This window comes from Lonchura striata, chromosome 8, assembly GCF_046129695.1.
Source record: "Lonchura striata isolate bLonStr1 chromosome 8, bLonStr1.mat, whole genome shotgun sequence".
Lineage (NCBI taxonomy): Eukaryota > Metazoa > Chordata > Aves > Passeriformes > Estrildidae > Lonchura > Lonchura striata.
In genome coordinates, this window is record NC_134610.1 from 28,186,646 (window position 1) to 28,209,831 (window position 23,186).

The 23,186-nt window shown below is 37.3% G+C and overlaps 1 protein-coding gene across 1 annotated transcript; it reads left to right on the forward strand.

Moving 5' to 3' along the window:
- Positions 1-2,747: 2,747 nt before the first annotated feature.
- Positions 2,748-18,725, forward strand: BOLL (boule RNA binding protein). The gene is made up of 10 exons (XM_031505318.2): positions 2,748-2,882; positions 5,749-5,840; positions 7,973-8,027; positions 9,422-9,500; positions 11,345-11,511; positions 12,035-12,106; positions 12,759-12,806; positions 13,862-13,987; positions 15,411-15,485; positions 18,503-18,725. The coding sequence occupies exons 1-10, from the start codon at positions 2,754-2,756 to the stop codon at positions 18,518-18,520; spliced, it is 861 nt and encodes a 286-aa protein (XP_031361178.2). The 5' UTR covers positions 2,748-2,753; the 3' UTR covers positions 18,521-18,725.
- Positions 18,726-23,186: the final 4,461 nt, after the last annotated feature.

Below are 23,186 nucleotides of genomic sequence, written 5' to 3' on the forward strand. Positions count from 1 at the left end.
TACAGCCTGGTAAGCCAGGTAACAGGTAACTGCGTCCCTGGGCATTTTTGTATTTCTCCCACAGAGGCCAGATAAAATGTTTTACCCTGTTTTCCACCCCGTTGCACGCCCTAGTCGGGAAGATAAACCCAGCTGGGTTTTGTCTCCTGCCTCCGCAGGTGATGGGGAAATCGCTGGAGGGAGGTTCCTGGGCTGACTCAGAGCTTCCAAGCACGGCTCCGAAGGGTGGTACTGGCACCCTCCTCAGCGCTACCCCCGGGGAGCGAGGTCCACCAGGCCTTCCTGTCCCGCTGCTGCTGCGCGGAGGCTGCCGGCGCCTCGGTACCCGCGGGGAGGGCAGCGCAGAGCGGCTGGGCCGCCCGACGCCCGCCGGGGCCGCGGCTCAAGCGGCCGCGAGCCGCGGCTGTAACGGCAGCGCCGGGGCCTTGAGGCGGGGCGCTGCCGCGGCAGGAGCACGCCCGGCCGCCCCGTCGCAGCGACCCCGTGAGAGCACTCGGGGACTGCGGGGAGAGGGATTTGAGAAAGGGGAAGGCAGCGGAGGGGCGCTGGGGCGTGGAAGGGCCGCTCCGTCGCGCTCAGCGCCGCCGGCGGTCTGTGCCGGCCCCGCCCGTTCTAGGCCCGTCCCCGGCTGGTGCGCGTCAGCTGGGCGCGAGGCGGAGCTGAGGAGCACAGCGCGTGCCGCGAACGTGCTGGGGGCCGCGGCGGCTGCGAGGACCGATGGATCCCGAGGGCGCGGTGAGGAGCCCGGCGGGGCCGCGGGGCCGGGCAGCCGCCCCGGAGGGCGGGAGGGCGGGAGGGCGGCGGGGCCGTCCCGCCGGGGCGCCCCGGCTCGCGCCCGCCCGCGCGGCACCGCCATTTTGTGTGCAGCGGCCTCAGGCTGTGGAGAAGCCGCTGGCGGCCCCGGGTGTGCGGGACACGGTGCCGGGGCAGCGGGGTCTGGCTCGGACCTTGCAGCACGCGGGCTGTGGAAGATAGAGGTGTTTAGGGAGAGAAGTGCGCTTAATCACCAGCCCTTCCTGGAGTTAGGTTGTCTGACCGTGGGTGTGTTCAGTGTAAAAATGAATATGGCGGCTCTGCCAACGAACCAGATGCACTAAGTAATCGATTAAAATATTGATAAATGTATATGTCCGTATTATTTGGGGAAATTAATAAAAAATAAGCTTACAGAGCAGTAGAAATAAATATTTAGAAGTAAGTGATGTGCTGATGGCACGTATTTGGTTTTTTTAATACTGTTTTCTTATTGCCACACTGTTGATAAAGAGGTGGTTATCACAATACAAATTTTAACACATAACACTTAAAACCCACTGTGGTTTACAGTATTGTGAGTTCCTGAGTGGTGTGATTAATTCCTCATTTCTTCCATTGAGGTATTTGCATTTCTGCCTTATTTTAATATATCAACTCTTAAAATATGTACAGAGACAATGCAGTTTAGGGTCTTTGAAGTAAGGAGTACGTTTCAGTTGTGCTGCTAATTGTTATAGTTGAATCTGGAAGTTTTTGTGCTAAAGACAGTTGCCAGATCATCGTGCAGTTGGGGTGTTGTATTTGGTGTGAGAGGTAGAGAATGTAACCTGCTTTGTCCCTCAGGAGTTCTTTGCTGCAAAAGCGAGTCCTCCTGGGGAGTGACTGTGTTGGCTCCTTGCCTACTAGAGGTAGGGTTTGTTCAGGTTAGTACTCTAGAGTAGTATTCCCAGGAGGAGAGGTGCATACTAGATTCTCTTGAGCAGACCAGGTTAACAACCTCAGGTTTTCCTCTGTCTGTGTTTCCGTACATTCAGAAAGGACTTGTGTCTTCTCTAAAACTTAAATTGTGTGAACTAAGCTGGATTTATTGTCTTTAAGATATCCACAGTAATGGCATTAACCCATTACTTAGAATTAGTAGGAGTAACTGAAATAATCCTGTTTGAGAAGTTAGTGACAATACTACATGGCTGCGTTCTGGCTATCGTCTACACAGTTAGGATTGACTTTGTAAGGCAGTATTATTTTGTTTTGAAAAGAGTTTACAATTAAACTGTTTCATGATTCGCAAGTGTAAGCATGCTGGAAGTTAAAACATTAGCCAGGCTTCACCAAATAATGGTTTCTATGACATCCCATTGTGTTATATCCTTTTACTGGGGCAAGAGCAATCTGGTTGCTCTTCTGCAGAGGGAATTTCTGTTCAGACCACTGTGTGATGTGTTTGTAGGCCAACAGGGTGTTGAATTAAAATACCAGTCTTCAGGACCTGTTCTCATTGGGTGTGTGGAGCTTGTTGATTTCATGTGGCGGAATTATGGGTGCTCTGCACTTGGAAAATGAACTGGAGGTTGTTGCAGAGAATAGTCGTACAGCTGTGTGTGAGAGTACAGATTGAGTTTAAAATGTCCATTCTATATAGGTTTAAAATAAGGACTTTTAGTAGAGAGATCTATTGTATAATAGAATTTATAACTGAAATTTATGCAGCAGGGTGCTTTGCAAATTGAACCAAGATTGATGTCCAGTTTAGAAGAGGTTTTAACACTGGACTTCAGACCATAGCGTATTCACTAAGTTACTGAATTCATTAAGATTGAGCTTGTGTTTAAACACTGAACTACATTCTGAATAAAAATACATGGTAAATGTTCAGCATCTGCTGTGTCTTCTGAAAAAATCTGTATGTATTGTCTGTTGAGAGTTGTTTCATTTACTGATAAATAACGTGTAAGATTTTGAAAATGTTTTCTTTGAATCATCAGGCCACTGATCAGATGCAAACAGAATCTTTACCTTCATGTCCCAACACTGCGTCACCGGTGAGGTTAAATAATCTGATCAGTTCTCCAAGGTCTGGAACAGTTATTCCAAATCGTGTCTTTGTTGGAGGAATCGATTTTAAGGTATTCTTCCCTCTTTTTGCTGCTAAATTGTAATTTATAACTGTATAAAAATCACCAGGGAAAAAAGAGAGACACAGTCATGTGTATTTGTTTAGTTGGCAAGTCCTCTTCACTTTAATGGCCAAACCTACAGTAGAGAATAAAGCTTTAAGCCTTAATTTGCATAACTGTCCTACAAAGATCACTCTGTACACCTAGCTGCTAGAAGCTTTTGACACTTCTTCAGAGTTTTCTTTTTTCATAGAAGATAGCTTTTGGCATCAGCAGAGCTGATGGCAGAAAAGCATGTAGAACATTTTGTTTATGTCTTCCACTTAGTGTAATTTAATAAACTGTCACAATGTTTCATAGATCCGTGGCTTTTGTTCCTCTAACACTTCTGGTTCACACAATGAATTACAGTGTGTATATTCCTCACCATAGTAATTTTCTTAAACGCAAGAGTTTGTTTTTAAAATAAGTACATAAGCTTCTCTGGGTATTTTGCAGTATTGATCTTAATTCCTAGAATGCTCCTGCCTTTGTATATTCCCTAAAATCTTTAAATAGCAGTGAACATTGCACCAGTCTTACCTTGTTCAGTTGCTTTTGTGATAAGCTTAAGGTTTTTCTCTCTTCCCACCTTAGATAATTAATTAAGGCATTGACTTGCAAAACGTGCTCCGTGCTTCATCTGTGTAGCTGTTGCTTTGTTCCTATCAAGAGCATCTTCCCTGCATTAATCCTCTTAGGCTGAGACCTTTTGAGTACTGACTCACTGGAAGAGGAACAAGAATTGATAATTCACTCAGGCTATTTTGCATAACAAATGCAAGAAATTCCAGAATCTTCTCGTTTATTTGGCTGAGATAATTCAAATAGAGAAGTTCATATTTTAAGATGTACAAGACCTTCAGTATATTTGGACTTTATTAAAGTGGCTTTTTGCACCAATAGTAAACAAATTTCTGGAGCTATGAAATGACCTCTCTTGCTCTCTTCTGTTTTCACTGCAATTTCAAAGGTTAAACTACTTTTCTGTCTAACATCAATATTTTTATTAATTATCATACTTATTGTTTGTTTTGAAGGGTCTCTTGGTTCAGTTGCTGATACTTCAGAATTTATTATGGAATTGTATTTTCAACAGCAGTTTAAGTATGTTTATAATCATAAAGAAGATGGATTTTTTTGCAGAGGGGAGAGGAAATAGAAGGGATGAAACCCTCTATGGCCATTTTAGTTGCGCTTCCATTTGATATGATTCTTTATATCAAATACAGCCTTAAATTTCTGATCTAGTCCTCATAGGGTTTATATGTCAGTCTTGAATTGCTTTCTATTGGCAATCTCATGGGGAAAAGTATTGGGGGTATTTTTTTTTTAAGTCAAAGGTCTTATTCAAGTCACCTGGGGTGATGCAAAAGCTATTGACTTTATTTTTGTGAGAAAGGGAAACAGTTAATCAACAAAAACTTAACTTGCTTTCTAACAAGCTCCTTTATGATTTTGTCTGTCACCATGGCAGTGATTCCTATTTTTAAGAGGAAACACCTGGTCTCTCAAACTTAGAGAAACAATTCAGCAAGGGAAGGTAGAGTTGGGAGCATTTTCATCTTGGTCTGAAGAGCTCTTTCTTTAGTGGTGCAGCCGTGTGTCACTGACAAAGGCTAATGCTAAGCCTTTACTCTCCTTAAAGGATCTGACAAGTGTCTGTGTCTTATCATAAGCAGGAAAAAGCACCTGCATGTATTTCTTATAAGTTTCTAAATATTATGTTTTTACAGATGCTTGCAGATGTCACTGTGCATCTTAGAACAGCATTTCCTTTTATTCTTCAGCAATGCACTGCTCTGCACATAAACCTTTGTCTTTCCAAATTCATAGTTCTGTGTAGCAAGCCCTTATGTCCTTGGGTAACAGCTTGAGCACCGAATGGTTTCAACTTGGATGAGGCACATAAACCTTTGATGTGCTGGAGAGGATTCCCTCCATTTTATACAAACACTCAAAGTCATTAACTTAGAAGTAAAACAGTACTTAGTATACGTGAAGTTAAGGAGAAGTATAGATGAATGGTGTGAGCATATAACTGTGCTTTTCCCGGTGTTAGGTGTAGCATTAACTAAGGGCTATGTAGAACAAAATTTAAAACTCAAATGTGATGCTTACTGCATCATATGTGATATATGCTTACATTGTAAAAAAATACTCATACAAGGAGAGGAGTGTTCCCAACGCTTAGGCGAGTCTTTACATTAGAAAGCTGTTTTATTCTCTGCATACTTGGAGGGGGGCAGTTCCTTCTAAGTTGACTTAGACCACTCTCCACTGAAATAACATTTTCTTACTTAGAGTGGGGAGTTCGTGTAGTGGGCCTGTACATATTTGCAGACTCTCATGTTAAAACCACTTCAGAAAGAGGGATCATGGTATATTCAATGGGTTTGATCACTAAATCACTGTGGTTTGAGGGGATTTATGTGACCTGTGTATATCTACATGCTCTGCTGTGTTGCAGTTGAAAGTATGGCAGTGATTTTTCATACTGTAAACTGCTCTAGCATGTAATTAACATAAACTAAAATTTGGATCTAGTACACCTGCTTCATTGATCTGAACTGTAATAGGACAGTTGTTACATAAATCTACTAATGAGAAGTTTCTAGAATTATTGTTGAATAATTAATGCAGTAATTAAGTGAGCCCTGAGGCTCATACTTGCTTATTCTTCTGTGTTGATATGCAGGGTTATAATTAGTTTGTAGCAAACTTCATCCAAAATACATCCATTAATAGTCTTAAAGTAAATATTGAACTAATTAATTGAATAACTATGCAAACCAACTTTACCATTTTTTTTTCCCCTCTTGATTTACTGTACTAGACTAATGAAAATGACCTGAAGAGATTTTTTGCTCAGTATGGCAGTGTGACAGAAGTGAAGATAATAAATGACAGAGCTGGAGTATCAAAGGGGTCGGTACAGTAGAATAAGTGTATTGTGGAAATTGAAAATAACAGAAAGCTGACTATAGTATATTTGATTGATTTCCATAGCTCATAGTATTTTATCATTGATGTTTCAGTCATCTCATGTGTGCAAAAATCTGTTCTTGCCCTTTAATACCTCTATATAAATGTCTAAAACTCTTGTTAGTCATGTTGTTATAAGATGAAGTTATATGCAATTAGGACAGAATCCATAGTTTCCGTTTTTTCAGGTTTTCTTTGTGACTAATACTGGAGTGCAAGGTTATCCTAGCAAGGTTATTTTATTATTAAATATATTTGTATTACTGAAAGCCAGTATGGAAAGGAGCCTAAAGTGCAAGAAAAGCTTAGATACATCTGATTGTGCTGGAGTGCATAGCAGTAACAGATTTTTGTGTGAAGATTTTTGAAACAGTAGCATAGGGGACAAATCTGATCACTTACAACATGAGTTAAATCATGATTACTTACAATGGAGACAGAGACTGGAAGTCACCAGTAGGAGAAATGACAAAGAGCAAATACAGAGAAAGATTAAGATTGAATAGTAAAATTATTGCTGTAACCCAAAGGATGGTGATGTAAATGAGATGGGGAAGTGCACTGCCAGAGAAGGTGGGAAAGAGGGCTGAAGCAAACAGGAGTGTGCATGCAAGTCCACCTCTAAAGTTATCTCCTGAGCAGTAAGGACAGTTTGATGCTGTTAGAGCTTAATGTGTATCAGCAAGTTATGTGCACTTGCATGACTTCAGAGACTTGGTCCCAGATCTGTCACCAAGCCTCCTGCCCCTTTAGTAAATTCCAGTAAGTATCTGAGAATTGCAGTGTGTGTGTCCATGTAACACATAATTATTATGCATTATGATTACCAACATGTCTCACAGCAGATATGTTGGAAAATAATTACTTTCCATGCTGTTAGGATTTCTATTGAGCTCCAGGCACAGGCTTTGTTGCTTCTGCTAGACAAGTGATTTTAAAAACTTACAAGTTTGTGATTACATTTATTACTTTATTGTCCAGACAGTCTACAGAATGAAAAGTCTGTGTAGGTAGGATCCCAAGCAGGAGAATATTTTGTCTTCTTTTAATTTGGAAATGTTTCCAGTTTAGAGAAGCCAATACAAGAAAAACCCACAAATTTCAAAGTACAGCTGGTCAGATGTATTGAACGTCTGTATTAAAATTAGCACACAAATGCTCACAAAGAATGATAACCTTGTATTGCAAAATATAATCTGGTGGTGGGAGAGGAAGAATCTCATACCTTCTGTAATGTGACCCTGAGAAATTAACCATAACCCTAACAAATCATGTGTACAGAAATACACATTTCACATTTCAAAGATTTCAAAAACATTTGAAATTTAGGAAGTTAGATTTATTGGAGGGGGGAGAAAGGTGTTTTTGGTTTTCTGTATATGTGTTGTGTACATTCAGATAATTGCTTTGCACTGGCAGTGCCACCAACATTACTCTGGGAATAAATTGAGGGGGTTGGAAAAGCAGTTCTGAGTTGAAAGCCTGTTTGATTTATTGCAGCTGTTAGAAGAGGTATGATAAAAGACACTATGTCACGAAGTATGAGAATTGCTCCATCCTTGACCTCCACAGAACTCTTTTTAATGCTAATTCTGTTAAGAATTACAGGAGAATTCACAGATAATGGCTGCATCACTGCTTTTTCTGAGAACTCCGTTTAAAATAATGAATTGTGCTTGTGGCAGTGGGGAGCATTCACAATTGTTGGTGAACTAGGTGGGAGCTATACTATGAATTACAGTGTAATATTAACTTTGAAAAAATCTCAAGTGTCTCATCTTTGGTCACCTCAACAAATGAAGGGTTTAGATCAAAATTTTTGTTTAATAGCAATGAAGGAATTTTAGACATAGGCTGAGTAACAAGAACAGCTGGTCATTCAGTGGTGTATTGCCACATACTTGAATGTAATTTAAAAGGTGCTAAGAATGCAATTGTTAATTCAGTCTTTACTTCCAGAGGTTTTATACCCATTAATTTACCTTGTAATGTCACTTGTACTGTACATCAAGTAACTATGTGCTGTGTTTGTAAATAGAAACTTCAGAGGCTTAGCTTCTGTCATTTTTGTTTAGGTATGGCTTTGTTACATTTGAAACCCAAGAAGAGGCTCAGAAGATTTTACAAGATGTAAGTGGCAGTCCCCATTGTTGTCGTCTCTTAATTGAATTAATTACTTTTGTACCAGACCTGAGTACTCTGGTCCTCTGTTTGCCAAGTTGCATTTGAAGATAAGTTTGGTCTGATAGTTAAAATTGTTTAAAGAGATCTAAGGTAAGATTTAGAGCTCTAAGATAAGATTTATACTGAGATATTCTGGAACTAAGGAAGGAAATTCTAGTTCATAGTACTATTTTTGACTTCAACATATATCTTTATTTTCTTAGGCTGTAGTATATGTAGAGTTATGAAAACTTTTATCCTTCACATTCCACTGCTGTCAAGATTTTTTTTTGTGGAAATTAGAAAGATAACTGCTGTCTTTTATTCTGTCATGTTGGTTTGTCAACCTTAATTTAATTCTTTTTCGTAACAATTGGGCTCCCTTGAAGGCTTCAGTGATGTAGCTCAAGTAGTTTAATTTTTGCTTCTCTTAGCTATGTTTCTGTCTTGATGCTCCTTGTAGAGCCTCCCTTGAGACATGGTCAGCTCTTGAGTTCATTTGGTTTTGTGAAATGTGTGCTCTTGTATTTTGGGTGGAACGTATTGGAGACATCTGTCAGTCAGAAGTTACTCATTCACAAGAGGGTATCAATGTGCAAGTTAAAAAAAACCCAAGAAAATAGGATCTGACACATATGCAAATTGCCTTCTCACAATTAGAAGGCTGGTTAAAATGTTGAAAATTCCAAACTTTTGGTTTAATTTAATGGAGCTAAAAAAGTATGCAAGCAGCCAGCTTCTTGAGTCAGCTGGCTGTCTTGCTCTGGCTTTTTTAAAATTGCTTTATTTCTCAATACCAATGGTACTGAGTACCATTTTGTAAATGGTACCATTTTGCCCTTTTTGCAACTGAAAGGCTACTCCATGTAAAGTCTTACTGATGTTTTACTTTGCCTACTCTAAATTCCTTAATTTAGATGTCCTACAATTTTATCATCTTTTTCATCTTTGCACATTTCTATTTCATATTCATCTTTAACCTCATGTAGCATCTAGGTATTTTTCCATCTTCAGCTGAGTTTCTAGGCTTCAAATTTTATATTAAATTAATGGGGTTTTGTTTTTTACTCTTGAGTTTTTAATATGAAATTCTGATTATATGCTGATTTTTTTTTTTCTTTTGTCCTACTCTTCTATTTAGAGTAATGTCTCCAGAACTTCCTTTTATGTTGCAGTCTACTATGTGTAGTATTAAAAACAGACCTTTAGGAGTTTCACCAGGTTCCAGACACATATCCTAGGATCTGGTTTCAACATAACTGCTCTCTTGCTCAGTGTTTCTAACCTACTAAGTTATTTTTAAGTTCTCAGATGCCTAGATCTATGTAAAAAATAATAATGTTTTATTTCTTTAATTCTAGGCTAAAAAACTCAACTATAAGGATAAGAAATTGAATATTGGACCAGCAATAAGAAAACAAGTGCGGAGTCCTAATGCTCGTATGTATTTTTACTTGCATTTGTGTATTGTCAATATGAATATAAGTTTTTAACCAAGAGGTACCTGGTCTTCATTTGCTCATCTTCATTCTGAAACTAGAACACAGAAGAACGTTGATTTAATCCTGAAGTTTTCTTTTGTTTGTTGTGCTCTGTTAGAAGTGGTTCACATGTTGTAATGCTGTTGGTGCAGACACGCTTGCTGAAGACAGGAAGCTTGCCTCATCTTCTGCTTGTGCCTAAGTATGCCCTTTTCCCTTGGGTAAGTGTCTGGGTTATTATTTGCCCAGGGGAAATGGAATACTTGTTCCAACTCTATAGTTTCTTTGCTCTAGAAATTATTCAGTATAATCTTTGCTCAGTCATCATTGTGAGAGTGTATGCCATTTTCTTGCTGTACTTTATTTCACTTTCCATCCTTCACTTGTATTTTCTCAGTTGTGTTGCCTGACTTATGGAAGCTCTTGTGGGAAGAGTCAACTTGTGGGAGTTGACTTTCATAATGAATGTGTAAATTGATAGAAAAGGTGTGTATCTCTGTGTTTTGAGACATGAGGCAATAGAGGTGTAAACCAAAAATCTTTTAAAAAAGGTTTTTAGAGAAAGCTGCTGTGTTCTTTTGAGGTCTTTATTTGTGGACCTGTTCAGCTACTTGTTGTCTCTTATGCCTAGGATAGATCTGTGATACAAGATCATATTGGCATCCAGACACATTGTAGGGCCTGGTTTCATTATGTCTGCTCTCATGCTCAGTGTATCTCAGTCACCAGGATGCTTTGTCCTACTGCAGCTCTTGGGCTTGTAAGGCCAGAACACCTGGACTTAAAATGTCACTGTAGAGCTGTGGATTCCATCACATTCCACAGAATCGGAGAGCTGGACAGTAAACTGTAAGCTCTTCTGTCATAGGATCATTTGGGGTGAGAGCTTTGAACATACTTGGGAGAGCCACTTGGTTTGCTTTTCCCCAGCATCAAAATGTATTTTTTTCGTCAGTGAGTTTTCTGTGTTTGATGAGGAAGATTTCTTTTTTCTTTGCCAGAAACTTATTCAACACTGGCAGAAAGTTTGTGAAGTTTGTGCAAATTACTTGGTAGCTAGTGGACAGGATTGTTGGCCATGGAATTGTGTTGATCTCATCTGAGATACCAGTAAGTGCTATTCTAGATTGCTTACTGGAGCTAAAGCAGCCTTTAGTTTTCCTAAGGCATGCTTAACATTATCCTAACAGACATCTTAGCCTGTCTATGGGTAATATTTCAGCTGTGTTGTATCCAGGTGTCTTAAGGCTTTTCTAGGAAAAAAGTCAAACTCTTACTATCAATAAAAGCTCTTGAATCTCTGTGGGACCCTTGGTCTTCCACTGAGCATTCTGGTGATCTCTGCAGTGTTCTGGCTGCTCATAAAATGGCACTTCATGGTGGTTTTTACCTTTGCAAGGCAAAATGAAAAACTAAACTTACTCGATGTTGTTTATACTGTGTTCTTCCTGATTTTTTTTGTGTACTATACTACTATTCTGTGATTTCAGTTTCAGTTACAGAATTAATTTTCCCTTTTTTTTTCTCTCCAGAAATCTCCCTATATTATGTGTTGTGTTTAATTATTTGTTTGGATGTCATCTTCTGCAGCCTTTCCCATCTAGCTCTGAGGACATCCTGTGGCCATCTGCTTTCATTATTGTGTTTGAGAGGGAATTGAGATGGCATTAGACAAGCTGCTCCATGTTCTTTCCTTTGAATGTTTTCTTTCTGTGATGATAAAAAGTGATCTTCTCTTTTTTCTCATGGTGTACACATCTGAAAAAAGTTATATGTAAATAAGTTTTAAAATATTTATTCCAGGTTCTGCTGTGACACCACAAGCTGGTACAATGTATGCAACTACTCCTGTATCACCAGAAGCTGGTACAATGTACTTGACCACTTCGAGTGGATATCCATATGTTTACCATAATGGAGTAGCTTATTTTCATACATCTGAAGTCTCTCCTGTTCAGCAGCCATGGCCAGTAAGGAATTTATTTTGTTATTTATGTTTTTCTATGAACCAGGATAGCTGAAGTGTTTTCAGGTTCCCTTCTGCTTCATTTTCTTCAGCTATGCCTCATGCTAGATGTTTAAATGGCTTCCTTATTTTAGACTTTATTTTGTGTTTCTTGGTTTGTTTTTTTTTTTTTTAATAACACTTCAGTTTATTTTGTTTCTACAAAGCACTTTGCCTTTGGTGTGACCAGGATAGTTCATAATGAGTCTTGGCCTTGCCCCAGGAATAAGTTCTACTATCTCTAGGTAGTGATGGCCTAGTGCTTTCTAGAAAGGTGTGAGTATGCCAGAGATTTTTGTTTGATCTAACATAAGCTGTTAGAGGCACTGGATTTGAAGCAGCTTAAGTGTAAGTTAAAATTTTGTGAATCATTTTCAAAAGGATGGGGGGGTGCTTCACTATCATAGTACTCCTTAGTAGTGTGTGTAAAAGGAGTGACAGTTTATCAAATTGCTGCATTAAGATTTGTAACTTCTTTTCTTTTGAAGTCTCGCTCTGTTTCCAGTTCACCTGTGATGGTTGCTCCACCTGTTTATCAGTCTCCTACGTACCATTATCAGGTATCTGTTTGAAAATGGTTTTCAGATCATCACTAATCCTCCAGTACTATTTGCAGCACTGTCCCAAGTCTGTTTATTCTGAAGAAATAGTTGGTAATAGTAGTGTGAAACATATTTTAACTTCATTTATGACTTTTCAGTAGAATACAGTGTATTCTGCTTATGTAACTACATGAAAGTTTAGTAAATTACATTTTCTTTTGTGTTGCAGGGCAGCTGGCTTATCATCTAAGCCAAACTCCTGCTCAGAGTAGGGTTGGTTAGAACAGGTTTCTTGCGTACTTGTCCACTTGGGTTATAAGTAGCTCCAATGATGAAGATTGCACACAACGTTTCTAGAGAACCTCTTCCTCTACTTGACCCTTCTCATCATAAAAGACCTTTCCCTGAAAGCCACATTTTTTAGTGGTCCAGTTTGGGTCTATTGTTTCATGTGCTCTGAGCATCTCTGTTGAGAACCTGAGTGTTTTTGAAGTTTAAATGGTCAAGTTGGAGGCTGAATTTAAATAAGTAAAATGATGAATAATTTGGGGCTTAATGAAAATTGCATTTCCTCTTTTTCGTTGATAATTAATTACAGATTCAAGAATAATAGTATTCTATGTGTATTTGTTCTTCACCCCATTAGTGATATGTTCTTGTTCAATTTTAGGCACCAACACTGTGTCTTTCAAGTCAGTGGCAGTGGTCTGTTCCACAGGTAAATACAGTTCATAGTTGCAGCATTTTATCATTACTTTTCACCTAGTTTAAAGGTATGCTGTGCTTATCTAAGAGTGAGATTTCCCACTATTCACAACCTGGTTGAAGTTAGTATTAATTGCTGTATTTTAGCAATGTATTTTTAACATTTACTGCTACAACAGAAGGCATAAAATAGCATCTGTTGAAACATTACATATAAATCTGATGTAAAGAAAACACCTTCCCCTCCCCTCCCATTTAGCAAAATATTTATATCAAATTACCTAACAAATCCTTTAGAAGCAGGTAAAAACTGCCAAATTTCACCTGATTAAAGAAATGGATATTAACTTACCAATTAACTGATAAGTGTGACATTTCATGGGGTAGAGTTAGCAGAAGCACATGGACACACACTGGGTGAAATTAAACCCAGGCTCATGAAGTAGGAAGAAGATATTGTTAACTTGGCCATTTTGTGGGGAGAGTTTATCTGTTTTGTGAAAGAGCAGCTTAATATGGAAATCTTGATGCTTGAGGAACTCGGGGTTTGAACCTGAAAGGAGGACCAAGTCCCTTAAGCTTGAGTGTTACAATGCAGCCTCATTGCTTTAATAGCAACCAGCCTCCTCCAGTTATGGTCTGTTCCGCTCTAATAGATCAATCCACTGCTTTGAAATCAGGGTGCTGAATTAAGGAGTTATTCTAATTAGTTTAAAACAAAAAACTTGTTTTGCTAGTGTAACAGTGTTACAAGGGAAAATTGAACTGTAGTATGTTTCTGTGATTTTGAGATTAAATGTGATTTTACAAGTTTTAGGATTTTGCAATGCTCTCCAAAATGTGAATAAAATCTGAAAACCACATAAACGTAAGGACTTTTTTTTTCTCCTACTACCTCACCTTTCTATCCACTTCCCTCTCAGTTTCTTTAGATTATCAAAGATTAATTTGACACTTTAAGTTTGATCTTTTGTTTGTATGTAGCAAAGAAGACTGTAAACTAAACTTTTCTCTTTATCCTGCTTAAATTATAAAATTTATGATTTAGAATAATGTGTTTTATTTCAGTCTCCTACCTCTTCACCTCCACTCCTGTATCTGCAACCATCTGAAGTCTTGTATCAGCCAATAGGAATTAACCAGGAAGGTGGATGTATATCTCCACCTCTCCTAATGGAAGCTGCAGTTCCTGAGGTATTTTTTAAAATGTAAAAAAGTGTACTGAAAATTGAAGTGCTTATTGTGATTGAAAGTTACATTCTTTTCTCTTAAGCACTGGCTCTTAGAGCGGTGAGGTCAACTGTTCCATACTTACGTTAATGTTAAATAATTTCAGGTGTCCTCAGGTTAGAACTTCTCTTCCTGTCTAGCAGAATGCTGATTGGATTCTGAAATATTTTAGAGTCACAAATGTATTACAGACAGCCACAGGACTTGTCAATTGGTTTTATTTGCAAGTAATGTTTAAATAAAATGGGAGTTCATTCTTTGGAATGTTGGGTTGAATATCCCTGAACCACAATAGTTTTCTAAAGTAATTCTGTGAGAAGCTTGTTTCTAAATATTCTGATGATCTGAAGTAATTAAGAGTGCTTTATTTAAAAATTTCTTAAATATTACAAATGTTACTGATATAGAACCAAGAAACTGTAAGCAAAAAAATACTTAATCATTCAATCTCTTCATGATTGGATATTAAAAACAATAGTAAATGGCTGCAGAAAAACTGAATTACACACATTTTCAATTTGATACTGATTGGTACTTATCAAATATTCATTCCTCATTAATAGGGAGGCTAAAATGGATGTTAAATTAAGACATCTAATTACTAATACTAGTAATCATATATGGTTCCAAAAATAAATAGATATTTTATTCCTACAAAAGAAATTCCACAGATGGTATTTCAGACATCTGAAGTGGAAAATTTTGACATACTGAAGTAATTTAATTTCCCTGCAAAGATACTGAATAATACAAGGCTTGGGTTAAGGGGTTTTCCTTCCTTTTTGAAGGTGCATAGATCTTGGTATTTATTTTATAATCATAATCTTATTAACAGTACTGTATTATCTTTAGTATTTATCATTTTGATATAAAAGTGTACAGAGGTCTGAAAACCATGAGCACTAAGAAAATAGGTGAAATTATTTAAGGAATATTTGGATATAATGTGCTCTTGATTTACAGGTAGGCAATTTGTTCATATTAAAGGAAGCAGTGTGTTAAATTTCAGAATGGTGTAAAATTCCAAGAATAATCTGTATTACTTGTATGTATAAGTATGATACTGCTGGGAATTACATTTTCAGTATGCTAATCTACACTGTTCCCATTACAGCCAAGTAAAATTTGTAATAAAGAAGCTGCTATTTCTGTCAAGGAAAGTGATTTGTGACACTGATTTAAGATAAACTAAGTTTACTAAACTTGACTAATCATTGGGGAAAATATAGATTTAAATATTGAAATTGTGATTTTAAAAAAGTAGTTCAGATAAGCATAGCCCACATTTTGAAGTTTTAAGCATTCTAAATTCATATGAAAGGCTTAAAAACTTAACTTTGTGAAACAAGTTTTTGTGCTAATTTTTTTGTAATTTTTTTAATACCAGCTGTATTCTGATCATGGAGCTCAAACACTACATCACCAGCCCTATGTCCAGAGTCACATAGCCATGTCTGCAGCTGTGAGTATCACACTAAGATAGCATAGCATAGCAGTATTGCTGTCTTCTTTCTTGAAGCAGGGACAGTAAGACAAGAGGGGAATGGATGAAAAAGTCTTTTAGTAATGAATTAGTACATAAGGAAATAGGAAATATTGGAGAGAAACTGAAGTTTTTCTTCAGTTGAAGTTTTATTGCAGAAGGACAAACGTATTACTTATTTTTGAACTATTTGGGGAAGCTAAGAAGTCAAAACATGACTAGTTATTTTAAGACTGAGCTAAAAAGTAAACTGCAAATCAGAAACATTTTGAGAGAAAAATAATGAACCTTATTCAGTTCTTAAGGATGATGGTTACAAATACTTGTTTCTTTCTCTGGGTCTTGACCTTATATTCGTTAGTGCCTTAGAAAAGCACCTCATGTTGTGAAGAGTTGAGATTTTGAAATGCAGAAAATGAAAAACTGTCCCAGTCAGTCACCTCTGGGTGGTTTTTTGTGCAGTTCTTATTTAGAAAGGCCATTTGAATATTATTCCATGTCACCTGATGCAAGTTGTTGAATTTTTTTGGTTTCCAGTTTAAGGTGCTCTTGCCTAAATTAATAAGGCTGTTGACACCATACATGAAATAATATCAAAACTGATTTGCCTGATGAGAGATCTAAAGTTGTCAGTAATTGATATTACAGTACTTACTCTTCTGTGAAAGACTCTTACTCAGCTGCAAGTGGAAGACTAAACATGAACGAATGAAGCCATGTTATAAGCAATCTGTTCCACGTATTTTAAACTTCCAGCATTTTTCCGGACTATTGTGTAACAATATGTACTAGGTATTTCCAGCAGAGGGGGCTGTAACCCAAGTCTTGTCTTGGAATAAAGTATTTCTTGCTCATTCTTTCCTGTTTTCTCAGAAGTCTTGTTACCTAGAATTAAAACTCTGCTCTGTTCAGGTCTCAAGTAGATTCAGATAGTTAAGCCTTTCCAAAGGCTTACTGAATTCTCATCATTTTATTCGTTACAGGTTGATGCTAAATATTCTTTGGGTTTTAAGTTTTATTTCTTAGCTTCACTTACTAATAATTAGTAGTTCTAGAATATAACTTTCCCTTTTAAATTTTCATACTACTTTTTGACGTACCGACTTGGAGTTTGAATATGTTTCCCAGGTAATGAATATGATCAGCTTGTATTGTGTGTCAGTGTGACTGAGCTCTCATCAATGATTGAAAAAGGCAAATGTTGTCAGTACACTGCTATGTGTTAGGCAAGTGGCTGTGGTATTACCACCTGCTCCCCAGCTGCAGAAGACAACTGCCTGGTGGCTGTAGTCTACTTAAAATACCCTAGCAAATATCCGCTGCTTGAAAACTGCCAGTAGTGGCAGTAGAAAGCAGGTGCCTGAAGTAATGACTGTACCTTGGAGGTAATCTGCTAATTGCCTCTGTTGCACTGTGTATTCCCAGTGCAATTCCTGGGTTTTGTCCTAGGCAGCTGTAAGTCAGGTGGTGAGAGTAGGATGCTACAGCTGGTATCCAGATATTTTTGACAGTTGTGGACTTCTTACAGCTTTCAAATGCAGCTCATGGCACATCATTCTCTGTTCTACCATCAGTACAACCAGTAGTAACTAAAAATGATCAGTTTTAGTACAAAGTTTTTAATAGTGCCAAATGAGAATTAGAAGCTAATATATTCCAACTTAGAACTGTAAATTATTTTGAGATCCAAATTTGGTATTTATGATCAAGTTTGAATCAAAAAATGCTAATCTACTCCCTTTGTTTGTGTGTTTGCTAATGACATTGAATATATTTACTTTAAGCTTAATTCTTTTGGCAATTAGTAACAATATAGTAACAGTGGAAACTTTAGCAAGGATTGATGTTTGTGATCTTTGATTTCAGGCCCAGGACAAATATCTATGAATTAAGTTTTGGTTTTGTTAAGTGTTTATCTGAAGTTCTGAGGCACTGGCCTGGTAAATGTTAGTTATATATTGTGTGTGTATATGAGGGAGACCCCTGAGGCCTCAGGAGCTGAGTACACAATTGCAGTCTACAGAGAGAGCAAAGTGCAAAAGGTTCTGGCACATGGATTGAGTGGGTGGGTAGGGTTTGTTTTATTTCATGTGATTTTTTTTTATTATATACCCTTTTCAGCTGCAGTGTCCTCTTTGGGGGGTAGGCCTGGTTGTAGTCTGTTGCAGTTACTGCTTTTCACATAGTTTGTGTCAAGCAGTGGTTTTGGGTGGCATCAACACTACCAGACAATGAAGGGTCATTTGTGCTATAGTTCATGGATGCTTGCATTCAAACCGTAATGGTGCATGATGGCCTTTGTGTTGTGAGTGTTCTGTAAATTTAACTGAACATAGCACACTGTTATTCTCTGCAGTTAAGAATAATAGGGGAAGATTTGTGTTCAGTGTGTATAATACATATAAATGTACGTGTGTTTGTAAAGGTTTATGTAGATAGACATGCAAGTAGATTATGTAAATTGTGTCTTTCATAAGAATTCTGCTGTAATCATTTGGGAAAAAGTTAAGTTATTTTATACTTGTACTGATGTTATTGTCTGATATTCTGTCTGAAACAACAAAAAATATTGCTGCATATTTTCTGTATAGGTAAGTGAAATTGAAAGAGGCTAAGACTTTTGTTTATTGATATGTTAGTCTAAGAAACATGAATCTAAACTTCTAGTTATATGATTGCCAAGAGACTTGTCACTAGCTGCAGCTAGGTCTGTTGCCTCTAAAATGGCTATTTTAAACTCTACTTGCAAATTTGGTATTAATGTGGAAAGATACAGGGGGTGCGTGCTTTTTCTCATGTTGTTTCATTCTGTGTTCTCTTTACAAACTAGTCTTTTTCTTTCCTGTTTGTTTGCTCTTACTTCAGTTCAGTGGGTTTTTGTCTTTTGCTTTCTCTTTGCTTGATGACCCTATGGAGAATTCACTATAAAAGCATTTGGGCCACTCTAGTCTACCTTTACTGATTAATTTTTTTCTTTTTTTTTTTTTTGTGTCTAGTCCTTCCTGTGTGGCTGAGATCCATCATCTCTGTAACAGCTAGCAGCTGCCAGTTGTGGCATTTGGGGTCAGTTATTTTATTTCAATGCTTTCTTTTTGTGAGTAATAAAATGTGCTCAGGTCTAGCACAGTCTGCAGTATCATTTACCTGCTTTCTTCAGTTTGACACTTGCTAGTAATTCTCTTCATAAACCAAACTCCGTATAATCGGTGTCATTCATTCCTGGAATGGTAATGTATATGTAAACTCCATCATCATTTTAGTTAAACTGCCTGAATTTTATATGGGTTTGGATTGTTTTCCTTCAGCAAGAATGAAATTTTCAGTACTTCCAATGTAAGATTCTTTAGTTTCTGAAAACTCTTTTAATTCCCTTTTGACAACTTCTTCCCTTTTTCTCTCTGTTTGTGCAATTTACAGTAGCTTGTGTTTATAGGGCTATACTCTGGCAGTTGCTCAAGCATGTTTTACTATGAAAATGCTGCTTCTTTGTTGCCTTCACTTTTCTAAAAATTAGGATTTTGATGAAAGGAGGCCTAGGGAAGAATACATGTTTTGCACATCTTAATATTAGAGTCAATTTCTGACTTGATAGCTTTTAAACAGCTCACTGATTTGTAGCAGGGCCTTGCTGCATGTGACTTCTCATCTGTATATGTGCCTGTATGATTTATCCCCAGCTGTGGCTTTTAAACAAATATTAGAAGCCTGCTAGTGTAAAACTAAGTATAATTTTCTCAGTAGACAAAGAATGTGTACCTATACTAATAGGATTTAAACTACGGAAAAAGAGAAACACATTGGGGTTGAAATCCTGCAAAGTGGATATGAAAACTGAAGAGCATGGAACCTTGGGAGTTTTGAAAAGCAATGCACACCATGATGGGGAGTTGTGCAGATGATGGAAAGAGACTGATATCTTGAGATTAGAGTGGTTTGAATATCCTTATAGAGGTGTATAAACTGCAGCTGGTTGTATTAGGAAACAGAGCCAGAAGGGAGCATAAAAAGTTAAATTTAACAAAACAAAAAAAGAAGTTAGTGCTGAAAAGGCCTGGGATAAGAAACAGCGCGAGAAAAAAAGCAGTTTGAGTCTGTCATATGACATAGTTAAGTGAAGAGTAAAAGAGATGGACAGTGTACCTTTGGGATCTAGAGCAGCTTAGACAGGGGGACTGTAAGAGAATTTGATCTTTGGAAGAAAAACCTGATTAGTTAAAAGTATTCTAAAATGTTTTTGCCAATACCTAAATTGGTAGCTGTGTTTTCTGCATCTTGCCGTCCTTTTGTCAGCAACTAGTGGCATCCACTGACAAATTATATAAGCACAGTCCATTGCCTCTCAGTTTACAAATAAAACAGCTTTCAGTTCACTAGCTCAGGTTTTATGTGTCAGCTACTAAAAACTTAATGAAAACATTATTATAAGCACCCATAGTAAAGCATTGCTCTAATCTACATTACCAGAAATGCTAAAGAAAAGAAAATTTAATTGGTTACATAGGTTTTCACTAAATACTTTGTAAAAATAAATTTTCTCCATCAAATTATAAAGAGGATACAATTGCTTTAATAACTTGACATCCTTTAGTAAGACTGTATGATCAATGAACAAAACTGGTTTGCTTTCTTTTAGTAAAAGAATTCTGAACTCCTAAGATTCCATGCTTGTAAATAAAGGAGGGTATTTCCTGCCACTGTGGGCTTCATGACCTAGGTGCATAAGAAAAATCTGCTTTTCCTTTTTGAGCCAAATCTGTCCAGCTGATGCAATAGTGGACTGTAACCGTTCATTGAAGCATTATTAATGCAGTAAATGGGACACACTTTGGAACGGAAGAAACAACACAGCATTTTTCCCTCTCTTTAGGAATTGAGGTCGCATTCTGTGAGAAGACATGTTCTGCATCATTCATCTGTGAGTCTGAAATTTCAGTCTGCATGAAGTCATCAGTTTCATCAAAAAAAAATTACAGAATGGAAGATAAAACTTTACACCTTCTACAGTTGCTGTAAAATGCTGGGGTTTTTAGCCATGTATTTTGCTAAGACACCTATCACAGAGAGAGTGTGTTCTTCCTAACTTCTGATGTTTCCTTGCAGGTTCCCCAGTTAAAATACCACTACTTTTTTCAAGCAATTACATGAAATTTTGTAGTTTGGTCAGGTAAAACCACATGAAATAATAATTTTATTCCTGCAGTTCCTTCCTTAATAGAAACCCTGTTATAGGACCGAGAGGGTGATTTCTGAAATACAGTCTGCTGTATGTATTCCAGTTACTAACTCAGACTGAAAGCCAGTGTACTTCTACTAAAAAGATAATGTCACTTTTAATTTCTGGGTTACATAAACTTCAAAGATACATTAGTTAGAAAGTTGAAGCCATTTTGCCACATACAGCATTTTTGTACTGTGGATAACATCTCATTATTTAAATCTATGTGAATTTCATTTCCATTCCAAAACAATTTGTCTATTTTAATTTTTTTTGCTATCAGTTTTCTCTACTTTTATATGGTATTTTACTTGTGTGTCATTTTAGTGTTGGCAGTAATAACTTTTTAAAATAAAATTTGGACCCCTAGTTTAATAATTATTTGTTCTAATTCTAGTATTTTTCTTCCATATCTATTTGGTTTTATAGTATGTTTTTAGCTGTAGAAAAAGGAATTAATTGACTACTTGAATTAGAAATAGCAATGAAAAGTTCTTTGCTTCTTTGAGGTCTTCTGTTGTCTGTATGGAAATAAGGAACTCCCTGGCAGTATCACAAATTGAGATGAAAGACTATTTTTAACTTGATTTCAAGAAAATAATTTTATTGTTTGGTTATGTTGTGTTGTTTGGTTGGTTTTTGCTTCTCCCCTCACCTCCTGGAGTTCCTTCTATTCATTACAAAATCACAGTCCCCAAAGGTTGAAAATATACCTTCTGTATTTACAGGAGTGCACGGTATGGCTTACTGCTCTGTAGCACTGAAGCTTTTCTTTTTTATCTAATATATCCTTGAGTTAGTCAATTTTATCTGTTTTGTAGTAATTTGGGGATTTTATTTTTGTGTGGATTTGTTTTGTTGGTACTTTTTTCCTTTTAATCATTCAGAGATCTTGCCAAACGGACATTGTAGTCAGTGAATAATCCATGTATGATATATAAATATCTTTAAAGATTCTTCTAGTGTTCAGTAGTGCTTTGCAGTGTTGTCCAGGAAGACAGTTGGAGCCCAGTTCTAGTTTTATGTTGTTTGAAATTGTTAGGAAAGGAGGTGCCATGTATTAGGTCTTGGTTGCAAGTTTCTTCATGTGAGTGACTTTGCACCTTCTCCTAGGTAGAAAAATCTACACAAATATAATTTTCATAGTTTCTCTTTTTAACAATCTATTGCTGTAGCAGCTGTAATGGATTGTTTTGCCACTAACTATCAAAAGAAGTATACAATTTTTTGAGAGATGAGAGTTCAGCCTGTTTTTGAAGGGGGAAGTATTCATTTGCTTTAATTTCTCATGTTTCTGAGCAAGTCTGTACCACTAAACATGTTTGTCCAGTTCTGTTTAATTTTCACATTTTAGAACTCATCAATACAAATTTATCATAAAAATATTGGCTCCTCAAAGCCATAATTCATTTCCATGGAAGAATTTTTACATAGTAGGTATTTTTTAAGGAAGTTTTGTCTTTGAAGGTGCCAAAGAAAGATTGTGTTTGGGTAGAGCCTTATTTCTTGTATCAGAAAACATAAGTTTGACCCAGAATTCTGGAGATTTAGTCCCAAGCCCCTATTTTTGGAATCTGCACTCTGTTTACCAAATGTGACTTGCCTGTTTTTAATAATGCTTCAGATTGAAGAAGTTAATTTTACAGTCAGTACTAACTTAAAAGAAGAGTGCTTAGAACGAAGTCTCTTGAACTCATTGTTTGCAAGCGTACTAATACTGTGGCTCTATTCCAGACACCCACAAAATGTAGTTTATTTTCTCTTAATTGGTGCAGATGTTAGATTGTTGATAATGAGTTGATCCCATGGCCTTTGATTCAGAGATCACTCACTTTATTTTTACTTTTGTGAGAACTTGATTGTTTGTAAGGATACTCAGTGTCAGGCACTTAACTATCCCTGCAGTGTTCCCCTACGGGGTGTGTAACCTCACTCTGGAGACACTGTTAGTTAGGATTGTATCTTCCAAGTCTTAACAAAGCCTTGTTTTGATTTGAGAGACTGAGAAGAAACCAAGTAGCTCTGAGTAATGGTTTTCCTCTAGGAACTGGCAGTCACTGTCCAAATACTGAGGCCTTTTCATTTATATTGTGGCTCATCTTTGTTCAGAGTGCTTGTCAAGAGTGATGGCATGACATCAGACAGCAGTGACTGAACCAACCTTTCAGGAGTTCAATCTCTCTGTAGGCATGGTTGAGATGTAACTGACTTGCCTGTGTGAATCCCTGTAGTTGAATTGAATGTGGGCTAGGGACAAACTACATTTCCTCAGTGCCTACGGTTGTGCTGTTTTGATGCACTGTCATTTATGACCTCTTGTTCCTTTACACTGCACAGTCCTATTCTGCTAGTTAAGCTTTCTGGAATGTGGAGATTCCCATACTGTTAAATAGAAGTCATTTAGTTAACCATAGATCCTCAGATAAGGATTTTGGGGGTCGCGTTCTCTTTGGTCTTGTGCAGTT

Coding starts and splice junctions, on each gene's coding strand:
- BOLL (XM_031505318.2), top strand. CDS start 2,754: ATGCAAACAGAATCTTTACCTTCATGTCCCAACACTGCGTCACCGGTG. Junction 5,841..7,972: donor AGAGCTGGAGTATCAAAGGG/GTCGGTACAGTA, acceptor ATTTTTGTTTAG/GTATGGCTTTGTTACATTTG. Junction 11,512..12,034: donor CTGTTCAGCAGCCATGGCCA/GTAAGGAATTTA, acceptor TTTCTTTTGAAG/TCTCGCTCTGTTTCCAGTTC.